Here is a 15,675-nt window from a genome sequence, read left to right as displayed (position 1 = left end):
CTATTGCAGGCAACAAAAACAAGAGCATCTGTTGCTCTTGCAATATTACAATTTCACATGAAATTCCTGGCCCTTTCTGCAGACGTTCCTAAACACGAAATGTGCCTTTCTACATCGGGAGGGACCTATTTTTTACAATAAGACATAAATACCCCCAGATATGCCTGCCAAGGCCTGTAGACATGTAAGATTCCCACACGGGTATACGCTAACAGAGACACCCAGCATGTACCGCACCACGTCTTTTTATGAACCGCGTGGTTGCTGCAGTTCCTATCCCTTCTGCTCCTCTTTCTCTGCTTGCAGAAAGGTTGGTTGTCCTTATCCTCCGTGGGTTCCCCCAGCTGAGCTGTTGGCACCTCCTGGCTGAGGACGAAACCAGGAGGATACAAGGCTCGCGGGGCTCTGTGGTATGCCACTTCTCTCTCCTCTCAGCTCCAGACTCTCTAGTCCCCCAGCTTCTCCAACCTAGCTCCCCTCTTTCTGGGGAGAGCAATTCTGCAACTCTATTGAATACCCGTATTTCTGAGGATTTTACATAAGCATCGATGGTACCCCATGCTTCCATCCCCAGCTCCCAGCTCCATGCCTCCCGGTTGAACTTGTGGACTCCTGGGCAGCTGGGTCTGCTGCGAATGAGCCTTCCCCACCATCCCTTGCTGCAAATCAAGTCCAAGTGCGATACGGAGGTTCACTAATGAAACAAGCAGCACATCTTCAGAACAGGACGGAAGCTTATTCACCTCTGTGCCCGCCTCACCGTGGCACAGGGCCTTCACAGCCCTTTAGAATTTGCCTAAGCCCAAGGGCAAGGAGGACACCTCTCTGACCTCCCGAGAGGTTTGCTGTCTGCCCGCAGATCCTCTAGAGGCCAAACACACAGTGCAACAGAAGTGCGCCTTCACCCCAGCTTGGTCAGTCAACAGAAGGACTTGCGCTAAGACTAGTCATTCAAGATGTTCAGCGGCTGGTGCAGTGTGTGGATTCGCAGTCCACCCCACCCCCATCCTATTCCCAGTCCATTACCCGGATGACACATCAGCCTGTCACTGTCACCGTAGGGCCAGTCTCAGGTACTATAATCTAAAAGCTGATGGATAGATGCCAACTTTACATTCACCTGGGGCTCAAAATACAGCCCAGCTGTATGTGCCGTGCCAAGGGATGCCCATGCACAGTGAGCCTGACGGAGCCCCTCCAGGCCTCACACACCTCCTGAAAGGCCTATCGGCAGTAAGACACAGCCCAAGCAGTGACAGCAATGAAAAGTTAACACGTACCTCTTAAAGTGCCACGGAATCTGCTTAATTTCTTATTAAATAAGAAATTAAGTGTTCTCACCCAGGACTTCCACAGAACAACCCAAATTCTTTGACGGAGCTAGAATTCTATTATATAAACTACTCCATAAGAAACCTCAATCCTTGGCTCAAGCATTCCAAAGTAGGATTTTGCTTTGTGGTAATTACACTCCTTGTAGATACTGGGCTCATAAATAAAACTCAGCATCTAAACTTGTCTCATAAATAAACACAAAGTAACTTCAGGAGGAATCTGCTGATCCGTATCATTCTTTAGGGTCAAGAAGTGATCCCTGAGACAAAATTGGGAAACATCCAATGTTCCCTGGGGTGAGACTGTTTATTTTCATCTGTTTGGAGAGCAGTCAAATGACCTCACGACCCCCACATTCTGTGAGTCATGTTCACAGCCTGTTAGGATGAGGCCAGGCCAATTTCTTCAGCAGGTAGAAAGAGACTTCCCTGGCCTCACAGAACCTCCAGATACCTTGGAGCTCCCCTAGAACTGGCTGGGGGCTTCAAACTCTCTAGCACCCATGTGCACGCTGGGACGTGCGTCTGCAATGACGTCCCTCATGCCCTGTGCCTTGTCTGCAAACATCTGAACAAGCACTTGATTCTCCACATTGGACGGCCATGGAGGAGTGAAGAGTTATTTTCATCAGCTCCTCCCTCCCTCCTGGAGACCGGGAACGGTGACAGGCACACACAGGACTGGGGCCACGAGGCCAGGTTTCCCTCAGAGAGACAAGAAGAAAGTCAGAAGCAAACAGTAGCTCTTGCTTGCGGGGAAGCTCTGTTGGGTTCCTCCCAACACATGAGGCCAATGCTTCATAAGAAGTCTCCAACAAACATCGCTGTAATCTTCCCCCACGACTACTCTTTGGGGAAAAAGGGTAAATTAATGCCCTTGATGAGTTAAAGCCACTTGGATGAGTCACAACCCTCTCAGAAAATGTTGAAAAGGATAGGAAATGATTTAATAAGAATCCAAAAGGTTCTCAAAAAGCTGGAGCAGGTACACACATGTAACAAATTGGGATGGACAGATAAACCTCAGTGTCTGCATTTTAGTCTTTAAAACTAATGGTACAACGATGAGGTAGGGGAAAGGGGCCCAAGATGAAAATGCATAACAGGTTTAGTAGACATAAGCTCATACCAAATCCCCCCACAAATGCAGGGACTCAAATGCAACCTCAGGATGCATTAACAGAGGTACAGCATCGAGAGTGTGGGAGGGCCTTGCTCTGATGCAAGCCAAATGGTGTTTGCCTCTGGTGCTGGATGCCAAAGGGTGAGAGGGAAGGGCCTATTTCCCCTGGAAAAGCAAGGCCTCAGCGCAAAGGACACCGTTTTCAACTGGTTGAAAGACTGTCTGAGAGAGCTGGGAGACCTTTCTCCATACACCCGCAGGGCAGGCCAGGGGAGAAGGTGCCCTAAGAAAGATCCCAGGGAAAATTTCTTGTCCCTTGTATCAAGCCAGCACCGTCCAGCAAGAAGCAAGCAGCCAAGATCTGGGGGTAGGGGGAGGGGGAGAGCTCCAGAGTGAGGTCCAGGTGACCCTGACACCCTCTCAGCCCAAGTTTTTGGGTAGTACCCCCCCACCTCCTGAACCACCCCATTTTCTTACTCTCATACCCTCCCAGACAGATGGTCGTTCCATTTGGTCAGGGCTGTTTCCAACAGCAAGTCCAAATGCAGGCCCAAATGCATTCCAGGCCTTCTGTGCTGCAGTTATTTTAGACCCTGCTGCTGAGCTGCCAAGACGGTAGCCTGCGCCCACCACGGTGCCGCCTGACTCTCTCTCCTGCGGAGGGCAAGGATCCCAGGACCCCGGCACTGCTGGGTGCGGCCCCTCTGGGATGGGGAGGAGTGTTGGGTGTTTACTTCCCTCTGCAAGCAACCTTGTCTCTCCCCCTGGGGATAAAGGAGGGGCCAGCAATCAGCCTCAAGGCCCCCCCACATAAAAGCAGGATGTTCACTGCACTGGATTAAACTGTCCCCCCAAAAAGAAATGTGCAAGAAAAAATAAATGTGTGAGCCCTGACCCCCAGTAACTGTGCACATAACCGAGTTAAGATGAGACCAGACTAGATTAGGGAGGGCCCTGCATCTAATGCCTATGCGGTGGGATTAGGACACACACAGACCCTTGGAGGGCGGCCATGGACTATTGCAGGCAGAGACTGGAGCCATGCATCTGCAAGCCAAGGAGCGCCAAGGACTGCCAGGAGCACACAAGAGCTGGAAGGGCCAGGAAGGCTTCCCCTCCGAGAGCCCTAGGAGGGAGTGTGGCCCTGCAACACCTTGATTTCAGACTTCTAAACCTCCAGAACTGTGAGAGAGTACATTTCTTTTGTTTTAAGCCACCCAGCTTGTGACACTTTGTGACAGCCAGCTACAGGAGAAGAGGATAGCTGCACTGAGGCCACTCACGAAAGACTAACAGGACATAGACCAGGGTCTGCTCTGAGCCAGGCCAGGGGCACGGAGGTGGCCCTACTGACTGCCACCAACAGCAGGCATGGCTACCATTCCGTGGGCCTTACACTTGGCCAGGTGATGTGCGATTTCCACTCCTGACACGGCCTTTCCTGGAGTTGACTGTCACTGGGCCCCATGCTAGGAACTGTGCGCATTTTCTCATCTGATCTTTACAGCCACGCTAGGAGGTAAGATGCTGACTGTTGCCGCCAGTCTCATGGAGGGGAAAGATGGCATTCGGAGAGGGGAAGGAGCTCACCCAAGGCCACCTGGTGCCGCATACTTCAGGGCTGGGGCCCAAACAAGCCCATGTTGGCCTGACCCAAAGGCCACTGACAAACAAGACATGACCCCTGCCTTCCTGACTTAGGGAAGGAGACAATTACTCACTGACTAGAGTTGGGTGCCAGCCATTTGGGCCACTGGCTGACTGGTTGGTTTTTTAAATATCTTTATTGTTTTAGGTACAGAGTGATTTGGAAGTCAAAGTCAATCCTGCTACAGAATTACTTAGTAAGTTCCAGGAGGCTGGCAAACAGTCACAATGTGGCATGTCCTAGAGCAGCAAACGTTCAGGATGAACGTGAGAAATGTCATCACCATGACTGTGAAAAGCAAACGTGTTGGTGCAGTAGCACGTTCCATTAGGCATCTAGAGAAATTACAGCAACAACAAATGGGCATTCCAGTCTGTAAGAAAGTCACTGCATGACCTTTTATCACTTGGGTAGCCAACCTCAGGATGCATTAACAGAGGTACACCATCGAGAATGTGGGAGGGTGTCACTCGGCTCCCCCCTGGCAGGTCCAAGCCCAAAAGGATGCTGGGCACCTTCAGTGCTGGGGACCAAATGGTGGTGAAGGGGGGAGCCGGGAGGAAGGGGCAGGTTAGTCATTGTTACTGTAATAAAGAGAGCATTAGATAGTAACCGTTTTAGTTCTTAAATAACAATTTGCTCATTCATCTCTCTTTCCCTCTATGAGGAGAATTCTGCAAGTTATAGTCCAAATGTCACTAGTTGGGTGAGACCTCTCCCTACAGTCATTTTTCTCCCCTGTATGTAGTATTTTCATTCATGCCATTTTTAAATTGAGATATAATTCATATACCATAAAATTCATCCTTCTAAGTATACAGTTCAGTGGTTTTTAGTATACTAAGAGTTGGGCAGCCATCCCTACACTCTAACTCCAGAGCATTTTTATCACGCCAAAGAGTGTTGGCTTTAAGCTGTCAGTACCCAGAGGGGCCCAGGTCAGAAGTCAACAAACTCCAAAGACACACAAAAGCACATGCTCAGTTCTCAGGTTCAACTTGGAAAAGTGCAGGCTCTTGGTGGCCTTGGGCTGTGACGTTTCTTCAAGTGACCGCTGCATGCATCAGGCTTCTCAGAGAGCCAAGCTGAGAAAAGAGCCGAGGCCGCTGTGAAGCCGTGGGTGGCTAGGAATGGCTGACCGTCCCTGGGGCCAGCACACCCCTGGCAATGCTGGTTCCACCATCCCGGGCTCTGAGAGCACCCGCTGGCAAATGACACACAGGGGAACAGTCACAGCTCCTCAATGAGGAGCCCCGAGGGGTGGACACCTTCATGCCCTCCAACTCCCCCCACCCATGACATCTCACAGCCACAACCACAGGGAGGCTCATAATAAACACGCCTACATGAACAAAAGCCAGAGTCGTTCGCCTCGTTAGTTGCCATTTGCTGGCATCCAGATTCAAATCACTGCTGATCAATAACTTCCTGGCTTCTTATATGGTGCCATCAGTAATGATAACCGACATTTTTCCTACAAGGAAGAAAAGGTCATCTAACGTCCCTGGGAGGGAGGCCTTTTTGTTCCATCTGAATCATACACCAAGAACATCTCATCCCAAGGAATAATGAAGCACGTCCGTCCAGGCCGGGCTCCTGGGGGGAAATGTCAGGGTCGCCTGAGATCTTAGCACATGCATGACACCTACCAGGTCTGTTTTCTGCCAAATACGACCATTCATTTTGGGCCTAAAACTGTCCACATGGATGCAAAAGCTTGTAAACCTTTCTCCTGCTCTGTGGGGCCCTCTGGGTGGGATCGGGGGCTCCCTTCCCCACTAGGCGTAGGTGCCTTGAGCTCAAGGGGGGCTCTGGGTCCACCTTGGTCTCTTCTGGAGCATCCAGTCATAGGTTACTGGGGGTAACATGCATGGAACTGAAGGTACCCAGCGCCCCTGAGACTCAGAAGCCCGTTGCAGCTTACAAAGCACATTCACGATTTGCCAGGGATCTGGGGAGCAAGGGAACAGGGGGCACCCCAGGGTGCAGAGAAGACTAGCAGCCCAGCTGCACCCAAGCCACATGGCGAGGGACCTCACTGCAGAGCAGCCACCACTGCAGGTCCGGGCGGGCCCCGTGACCTGTGCTGCCACCCCGTCCTGGCAACGCCAAGACCTCAGCAATGCGCCCAGCACTCGGGGTTTGAGAGGCCCAGAGGTAACGCTCAGTACCGCCCCCCGGCCCCTGGCCTGGCCCCCATATCCCTCCCTATGATCTCTGCAGACAGAGAAACAACAGGCTCTTTCCACCTTTCCAAATAAACCGTGTGGGAATGCGCAGGGACTGCCAATGGCTTTATAAACATTTCCCCCGAAAATAAACAGTGGTAAACAAATGGGAGTGTTTAGCGGGTCGGCTTTGCTCCATCCCCAGGCGGCGGCTCCTGACCACCCTCGGAGAACACCCCCCCCCAGGCCCGAGCTGTCCCTGCAGGACGCTGCCAGCTCCACCCGCCAGCGCTGGGGTCCGAGGCCGCTCCCTTGCCCTCGGGCGGCTCAACAATTCCGCCCTTTTACAGTGACCTCATGCCACTTTCAGGGCCCACAGAGAGGTGAGTCAGTGATCCCCAAAGAAGCACAATGCCTGAATTCACCGGGAAACGAATAGGCAGCTTCCTGGCGCTGCTGCAGTCGTCTTCACAACGGCTACTTACGACTCTATCCTCCCAAGTCTAAAGGAGAAAAGAGGACAGTGAGAGCAGAGGGAGGGAGGGAGGGAGGGGTGGAGAAATCGATGGGTGGCTCTAGTCAGAACCCTTCCGCTCCAGCAGCTTTTCTCCTGCTCCATCTCTTGCCCCCAGGGGAGTTCTCCAAATTTCCCCCTGTGGTGGTTTATATTAACAATTCATCTATCAGGGCTGGGGAACAGCTTGCTTTTTAAGACGTATGCAAATCCGTGATAGAGAAAATAGCACGACTTCTCTTCTGCTTGAGAACTCATCAGGGGCTTTAAATTGGAGTTTCCAGGGGGCTGCAAAAGCTGAGCTGAGTAGTGAAAGAGACTCAGCTCCCTTCCAGCCACACGGTCTGTCATCACAGTCCAGCATCTTGCTGTCTAGGATGCAGGGAGGAGCCAACAGAAGCTCAGAAGAGTCGAGGCTGAGGCACTCACAGAAAAGGGGGTCCTTACTGCTTAGAGAATTCTGTAAAATCCGGGAGTCATTCTGCTGCCGGCTCACAGTCCAGTCCCTCCCAGGAGCTGCCCTCTGCTAAGAAGGCCTGTTTCACCCACGGACACCCAAAGGCTGGTCATGGGGAGATGCTCTGTCGGGGAGGATGCTGCTTGGCCATCCCAGCTCTGGAGCTCCCCGTGGGGTTGGCAGAGACCTCTGTAGTGACTGCATCCCACCCAGCCCCTCCCTCGGCCCATCCTGCCCCTGACTCAAAGCCCACCTGAGGTGGGGTGGAAAGGTTAGCCCCCCAGTCAGATGTGGGATGGGATTCCAGCCTGCCCACCCACTTGCTGTGTGACGTTGGACAGGCGACTTAACCCCACAGAGCCCCACATGCCTCCCCTAGAAACCAGCCCTCACAAGAGCCCTCAACTGCCTGGAAAGCTCAAAAGAGGCAAACCTGGAGAGACCTAATCCGGCACCGTCGGTGCCAGCTCATTGCAGTAAGGCCTGCTTCCTGGCCCCTGCGCCAGACATCAGTTTCCGAGGCAGACAGGAGCTCGCTCTCCAATGTATGTCCCCCATCCAAGGGGCTCAGTGAATATTAGGCAAATGAGTAAACGGGTGATACAGTTTGTTATTATTGTTAAGATTTGTTACCACTGAGAAGGCCTAATAATAAGAGTCAGTAAGTAGATACTATTTTTCACTTGTCCAGCATGGTTTAAACATGTTACATAGATTAAGTCATTTAATTCTCACAGCTCTTGAAGTAGGTAGGACTGTATAGATGAGGAAGTGAGGGCACAGAGAGATTGAGTAACTTGCCGGAGGTCACACAGCAGGAAGTGGCAGAGCTGGGATTCAAATACAGGCCGCCCACTCCTGAGGCTGAGGGCTGCTTGCCACCCACACGCCCCACCCCACACTCTCCAGATAGAGTGAAATCAATGAAACAGGATTCCTATCCAAACGCTTAGCCGGGCTCATCACTCTCTGTCTGAGTGACCAGCTGCATGGAAATGGATGCATTTCATTAAAAGCCTCATTTTGTTCCTAGTTTATAGCCATAAACCACCCAGACCAGTGGGCTGTTAAAAAAATCCATTTATATAAGCAGATGAAGAGCACTGCTCAGATTCCAAGGCTCAAGGGGTTTGGGTCAATGTCTAGTTCTAACCCTCAGCTGACTGAGTTCTCCTCTTTTGACTCATCGTCATAAAATGTGAAAACTGGCCATTCCTGTGGTGGTCGTTTCTGGGGATTGCTTTGAGACGACACACAGAATTAAAACCAAACTAGAGACACTGTAAAATCCTCAGCAGATGGTGCATGACCTTGAATGTCCCTTGGATGAAAAAGGACGGCAACTAATGGGGGGTGGGGGGGCAGCACATTCCAGCCATTTCCCACATTTAATGGGGGCTGTTACTGCCTCCAAATTAAGAGGCAGACTCCACCAACCATCTCACAAATGAAGAGAATAGGCTTTTCCACTTAAGAATCAGATTGAACAACGAAAATTTTCTGCTTGTAACTGGTGGCTTCTTTTGAATTAACTGGGCCCATCTGCCCTAGAAATATTTCACTTTAGATTTGAATTATCATGATCTCGTAAGTAGAGAAACCCAGAGCATAAATTCTTGGTGGGGTCCCTTTGGCCCTATGAACCAGCCCATCTCATTCCTTTCCATGATTCCTCTCTTCTTCTCCCCAAAACATGGATGTACCATTTACATACTTCTTTGGAAGCTTAGATATGATTGATTTGGCTTTGCTTAGAATTCTGATATTTTCAAATCCTCTTCCTTTGATCCATGGTAGAATAAAGGCTGAATGTGAATCTAGAACTTGGAATGAAAGGTTTCCTTTCAAGCCAGTTTGTAGGAGGAACAGAACAATCTGATCCAACCCAGCTGGCAGGGAGCAACCCTGGGAATCTCCCACTTCCAGAAGCCCAAGGTCACGGAGTGACTGAAATGGGCCAATGACCCAGGATTTGGTTTTACTAATGGGAACCTGGGAACTTAGACTTGGAGTGTTGATTCTTCAAGAGTGACCTAAACACAGTGTTTGGCCGGGTGGGTTTCCAAAAAGAAGAAATTCCTATTGTTACATATTTGTATACATATTTAAAAAACAAGGAAACAGCTGCTGCTGTCAGTAACCCATACAGAAAACTTGCACATAAAAAAACATACTCCATTGTGCAGAGGCTCTGCTGCCAGATGGAGCTGGCACGGAAGTTACTCTTTCCCTGCTGGCAAGGCCAGGGCCCTGGTTTCCTGGAGGATCCAGGAGAGGAAGGGAGAGAGCAGGTTTGGTAGAGGACTGCTGGGACAGGCCCAGTGATCCTGCCTGCTGGTGTCCAGACTCCATGGTCCACTCCCCTTGGGCACAGTGATTGGCTTCTAACCAAAAGAATATGGCAAAGTGACAGGGTGTCACGCCCATGACTAGGTTACAAAAGCTTATGAATTTTAGCTTCTGACTTGCTAGCAGATTCTCTACCTGGCTGGCTTTGATGGAGTAAGCCACCATGCTGGAGAGATCCCCGGGCAAGGACTTGAGGGCAGCCTCCAGCCACAGCCAGCAAAGAACTGGGTCAGCCAGCCTCCCTGACTCCACAGCCCTTGAGGAACTGAATTCTGCCCACAACCAGGTGGGCACAGAGCCTTCCCCAGTCCAGCCTTCAGGTGAGACTCCAGCCCTGGCTGATACCTTGACTGCAGCCCATGGGAGACCCTGAAAGAGAGCAACCAGCTGACCTGAGCACAGATCCCTGACACCAAGAAACGGTGAGATAACCAGTGTGTGTGGCTTTAAGCTATCACGCTTTGAGATAATTTGTTACACGGCAATAGATAACTGATACAGTGCGCAATTCCACAACTGGGTTAGCTCCCTGACATACACTGCTGCTGTGGCCTTCTCCCCACTGGCACCATCGCAATTGTCATGATGGACTCAATGAGCCACTCCTCTGGTAAAGTGCAAGCTCCGGAGGCTGGCACTGGGTCTCCTTCGTCCCCCACCGTGCATATTTGCTCAGCAGCCAGCACAGTGCCCGGCAGGTGGGAGGGCTCAATGAATGCATGAATTGATGAATTATTTCAGTTGAGGATCAGGAAACTTCACTTTCAGTTCCTAGTGCATGGCATTTGTTCTAAACAAAAAAGAAAAAGGAAAAACCTGACTACCTGGGATGAGCACGCTGCCTCTGCAAAGGTGGAAGCCTTCTTCTGAGAAGCCTGAGAGGCAGCTGGGCAGCTCCTGCTCTGGCTCAGCCATCTGCCTGACAGTGGCAGCTGCTCACCCTGTTCAAAAGCTCACCATTCCCTACAGCATCTTCAGAAGTGGACTCAGAATTCCAGGAAGAAAAGGACACAGTAAGTATCCTTTACCTTTCTGCTTGCCAATCTGCTCAGAAGGCGTCTTCCCGTTGACCTGCCGTTCTTCTGTTTCCTTGACAAACTCTTATTTGTCTTTTAACGAAGCCCAGCCCTGGCATCGGCTCCCCCAGGATAGCCTTTCTGGACCTCCCCACTAGGGAGCTCCCTTTTGCTTCTGCACTCTCCTCCTCTCCCTCCCATTCTGCTCCTGCTGCATCTGCAGCACCGTAACAAATCACAGCCATGCCTGTTGCCCAGGGCCCAGAACAGGGCTGGCCTGTGGTGGGCACGCTGCCCCTGTTGTCACCCTGAAGCAAGTCCAAACACAGACCAGTCCTCCTCCTCTGTGCTCAGAAAGCCACATCCACCAAAGGCTGCCGTTTCCACGCTCTCCCTGGGCCTCTGAAGTTGAGCACAGCCTAGGAAGACATTCAGTGAGTGTGAAGAACACTCTGGAGAGAATGTTCCAACCTTGTGACCCTCATCTCGGGGAGGCAGAGCAGCTGTGAAAATACCTCCGTTGGCGGCGATGGGTCAGTTCAGTTACTGAGCCTTCCTTTAAAGGCTGGCAATTATGTAACCACGGCTCCCCAAGAGCACCACTGGTTTGTGTCCACATCCAACCAAGTGAGACTTGAGGAAAAGGGCCAAATTCCTGCCTCTAAAGTGTGGGAACGATGAGGTAGGACACAGGGATCCGCTCCAAGGTCTGTGGCTGCCTTGGAGCCAAGATCCTGGGATCCCTGAAGCTGCAAGACGTGGAGAAAGTGAGGAGTGCACACGCACCGGGCAAACAGATGAGCTAAAGTGCATTCCGGCTGCTTCGATGGGAGCTGGGTGTGGAGGCTGAGGGAGGTATCATCTGCTCTACTCAGTCCAGACCATATTTAGAGAAGCGGGTACTTCCTGAGCACTACTCCACAAGAGGGACACGCACTAATAGAGACTAACTCAGGAAGAGTGACAGAGAGGACTTTAAAGCATGTCATTTGGGGGCAACAATGTTAAATGAAACAAGGAAGACATAAGACTATATTCACACTACCATGTTTATACACACACACACACACACACACACACACAATTACATAATCTACTTACCTGCACAACAAAAACTGGAAGAAAAGACATCAAAGTGTAAATAATATTTAAGTCTGGATAGGACATTATAGGTGTTCCAAAAATATGTTTCCATTATAGTTTTCCAATATATTTTCTAAAATTTCCACAACAAACATGCATTATTTTTAGAACTGGCAAGGATATGGGGCTGGGGAGGTGGACCACTAAAGGAAGGAATCAGAAACATTCAGCCAGAATGGGAGGGGGGTGGTGGCACAAAGCCGCCGTGTTTAAGCTGCCAGGCTCGCCCATTTTGGAAGGACTGGCCTTGGTCTGTGTAGATCTATGGGGAAGAAATGGGACCAATGTGTGGACACTCCCAACAAGACACTTGGGCTCGAAATGAGGAATTTTCTCACAGAGCTGACCTGCTCTGGAATGGCCATCTTGGGAGAGGAACCCCCCCATCCATTGGGGATTGGATCATGCCCCCCTCCCCATAAAAGACATGTTCAGGTCTCAGTGTTCCTGCAGGCATGAACCCACTTATCAACAGGCCCCGTAAAGACGATATGATTACTTAAGGGGTGGACTCATTTGTGAAAAGGATCTTCGAAGACCATATTTAGGTGAGGCCAAATTGAAGCAGGATTGGCTTCAATCCATAAGATTGAAATTCTCATAAGCAAAGGGAGTTGGACACAGCAGTCAGAGGAAGTCAGGAGAAGGCAGAGAATGAAGGCAGTCGCCATGTGACAGAGGCAGCGATTCAAGCCAAGGAACCCCGTGGTCTGCAGTAAGCCAACCACAGAACGCTACAGACTGAGAGAAAGCCTGGCCTCTTGAGACCTTGATTCTGGACTTCTAGATTCCAAAACTTTGAGACAACATATTCCCAGTGTTCAAGCCAATCCATTGTGTGCTATTTGTCATAGCAGCCCTGGAGAACTAAGACACTGTCTATGAGTGTCTTGGAATAAACTGGTGGTCCCTTATCTCTGATGGGGTCCTATGAGGCCGGGAGGTGGACCAGATGATTTTTAAAGCCCTGGCCACCCAAGACTCTGCAGCCCACATGGTATCATCAGTGATTTCAACATTGCCCAGCACTGGCCAATCTACTCTGTACTGGCTGTTCGATATCACGCTAGTTTTGTTGCATCCATATTGGAAAACCCATGATCTTTATTAAGACAAAGCAGCTCTTTCTTTCATTTTTCTTCCCTTTGATTTCTCAAGAAAAGCTTGAGATTGCACATTCAGAGCTCACAAAGATCCAAAGATATGAACCAAGTCAGGGGGCATGGAATCCTAGAAGTTAAACAATGCAGAGAAGCCCCGACACCCCTATTCCAAGGGTGTTTTACTAGTCCTGCCTGTACCCAAGGAACCATCCCTGGTCCCCAGGTCAGACCCACCAGAGGCTGCAGACACACAAACCAGGGTCAGAGTGGCTAAGGACTCAACCTACATTTTGTTTAAAAAATGACAGTGAGGATTGCCCTAAGAATAACATTTACATAAGAAATAGCAGTAACATTGCAAATTTGTTTGTTTAAAAAAGAGAGAGAGAGAACCAAAATCTTGGTTGTGAGGAAACAAAAAGATGGCTCTTCCTAATTGCCTTTTCTTTTCACCCCACATACAAGCCTAAAGGGCTCACCTCTCCACCGGGTCCCTGAGCATGACGATGAGTTTTGCATTAGGCTGGAAGGCGTGGATGAAGTCCTGGATCAGGAACGGGGGCTCCCCATCTGTGCTGTTGTCATAGAAGAAGGCCCAGGCGTTGTTATCCCACATCGTGGAGGCGCTGGCCTCCCCTAGAAACAAAACATTGCAAATGAGCGACTGCTGCCCAATGGCTCCCAAGGAGCAGCCCAGAGGGAACGGTGGCCCTGCCCTGCCCAGAAGCCACCAGGGGCCTGCTGGCCTTGCTCTTCAATAGTCACGGAAGGTTGGCAGGTAGGACTCAGGAAGTGGGGGTGAGGGGCAGACGACCACCACCCGCTGCAGGGACACACCTCCCAGCAGCCAGGTCTGGAAATCAAGACAATCACCGCTTTCCACCAGCTCTAGTATCCAGCGTGTCCAAGAAAACCTTCGCCAGCATCTGACCTCCCAAATTCACAATATTTATGTTGCTCTGTGGCATCTGACGGGCCCACTGAGAATGCACTGGATGGTCTCCTTCCAACAGCACTGGCGATAAAGGAATAGTTAGGAGAGACGGACCCCCATTAGGAAATCAGATGCAATTTGTATCTGTCTTTCCATGAAACTTAAAGGGTTAGTCACAGAGCAAACTCCAAGAACAAACAGAAGGGAGGGCTTTGCCTGAAGGCTCACGGGAACACAGTCATAGACTCTGTGGTCCACACAGCCATGGCCCCGTCACCCCGCATGGCCACCTGTGCCATAGCCCTGCACACGGCTGGCATCAATCAGTGCTGACTGGGTAGATAGGAACTGGGTTCAAGCCCGTCTTATCACCTCATGATCCAAGGGTGAAAATGCTAGACATACGCACTAGGTCAGAGGTAAGGCCAAGACATAGGCATTTTCAACAACACGGAATGCTCAGATAATTGAACCTATTTCCCGTTTTTTTTTTTGTTTTTTTTTTTTGTTTTTTCAGAACAATCTCGAGAGATTTAGAAAGAAAGGCAAGTCAATCAAATTATACACTCACTTTCTTGACATTTTACATGGGATTATATGACAACCTCAAACCTATCTGGGGAAAATTTGAACAAGGAGACTAAGTCTTTTTGTGCAGATAAGCAAATCACCCTAAAGCAGGAAGCCAGCAGGGTGCTGTTCATTTTCTTGGAGGTGCAATCACACCCAGGTGAGAGTTCTGCTTGGCTCTTTCTTATTTTTTTTGAGATAATGCCCTTGTAGAAAATACAAGTCAATCAGGAGTCCACTGGAAATTTTACTCACAAGGCATAGGGAAATAGAAAAGACAAGTGACGTTTCTAAAACTAAACTGGCCCAAATTCTTGCCAATCTCAAAAAAGAACTGGGTTCTACAACTGTAGAAGCATTTGTCCATCCATCCATCCATCCATCTGTCCATCTAGCTATCCAACCTTCATCCACCCAGCAAGTATTCATTTGGTGTCTAATATGTGCCTGGCATTGCACTTGGCATTGGGGTGACAGGGCAAATGAGTGAAACAAGACAAGTCTGGCCCCTCCCCTCTCAGACCCTGCGATCTAGGAGGAAGACAGGCAATCCAAAGAGCAGTCACAGCACTGTTGGGGGTGCTGGGGTTGGGCAGGGCAGGGGACCAAGGGAGCAGAGCCAGGGGCCCCCAATGTGTCTAGAGCCCCAGCCCCATAGAGTCAAATGTGTGAGCCCAGCTATTGGCACCAACCACCGAGGAAAGGCTCTCCCTACCCAATGGAACTGGGATGATGACAAGCCCATATGTCTCCACCAAGGATCTTAACAGGGGGAAGTGGAAGCAGAGCTGAGGCACCCATCAGGGCTGGGAGGAGCGCGGAACTGAATGGGTCCAGGCAGCCATCTCACAGATGTGCATCAAGACTGAGCTGTCGAAGGCCACAGAGCTGGCTGGGGTGCAGGCAGGGACCCCAGCTCTCTGTCTACCTCTCTGCCTGGTGCCCTACGGGTCACACAGTGAGGCCACCATAAAGCTCACCAAAATCTACCTTGGATAAATAGCCACCAGCAATCGTGCTCTTTCTTCTTCTTTTTTACATCTAGAAGCCATTAAAATTAGGAAACCAAAGTAAGGCTTTCCTTTTTCTTCATTATCTCAGACTCCATTTCCTGGCCCTCGTATGCATATGGTTAGGTCTTTCACAAGAACATTAGATTTTCTCAGAGGCATATAGTGTGAGAGCCACAGTCAGAGTCACAGTCAAATATTAATTAGACTTGTGATTTGGGGTGTCTGGACCCCCAAGGCTGTAGGAAAAGAGCTAAAAGTCAATGAAGGCAGGAGAGTCACCTCATTTGGTCCCCAGGGACTTGA

The 15,675-nt window shown here is 50.2% G+C and overlaps 1 protein-coding gene across 3 annotated transcripts in view; it reads right to left on the bottom strand.

The window, feature by feature from the left end:
* CHST15 (carbohydrate sulfotransferase 15) overlaps positions 1–15,675 on the bottom strand; it is an 83,670-nt gene that overhangs the window by 12,537 nt on the left and 55,458 nt on the right. For all 3 annotated transcript variants that reach the window (XM_037804809.1, XM_037804811.1, XM_037804810.1), the window contains exon 5: positions 13,335–13,491. In XM_037804809.1, coding sequence (XP_037660737.1) covers positions 13,335–13,491 — 157 coding nt within the window. The remainder of the gene's footprint in view (positions 1–13,334; positions 13,492–15,675) is intronic.

This window comes from Choloepus didactylus, chromosome 15, assembly GCF_015220235.1.
Source record: "Choloepus didactylus isolate mChoDid1 chromosome 15, mChoDid1.pri, whole genome shotgun sequence".
NCBI classification, from domain to species: domain Eukaryota; kingdom Metazoa; phylum Chordata; class Mammalia; order Pilosa; family Megalonychidae; genus Choloepus; species Choloepus didactylus.
This window is presented reverse-complemented; position numbering and strand designations above follow the sequence as displayed.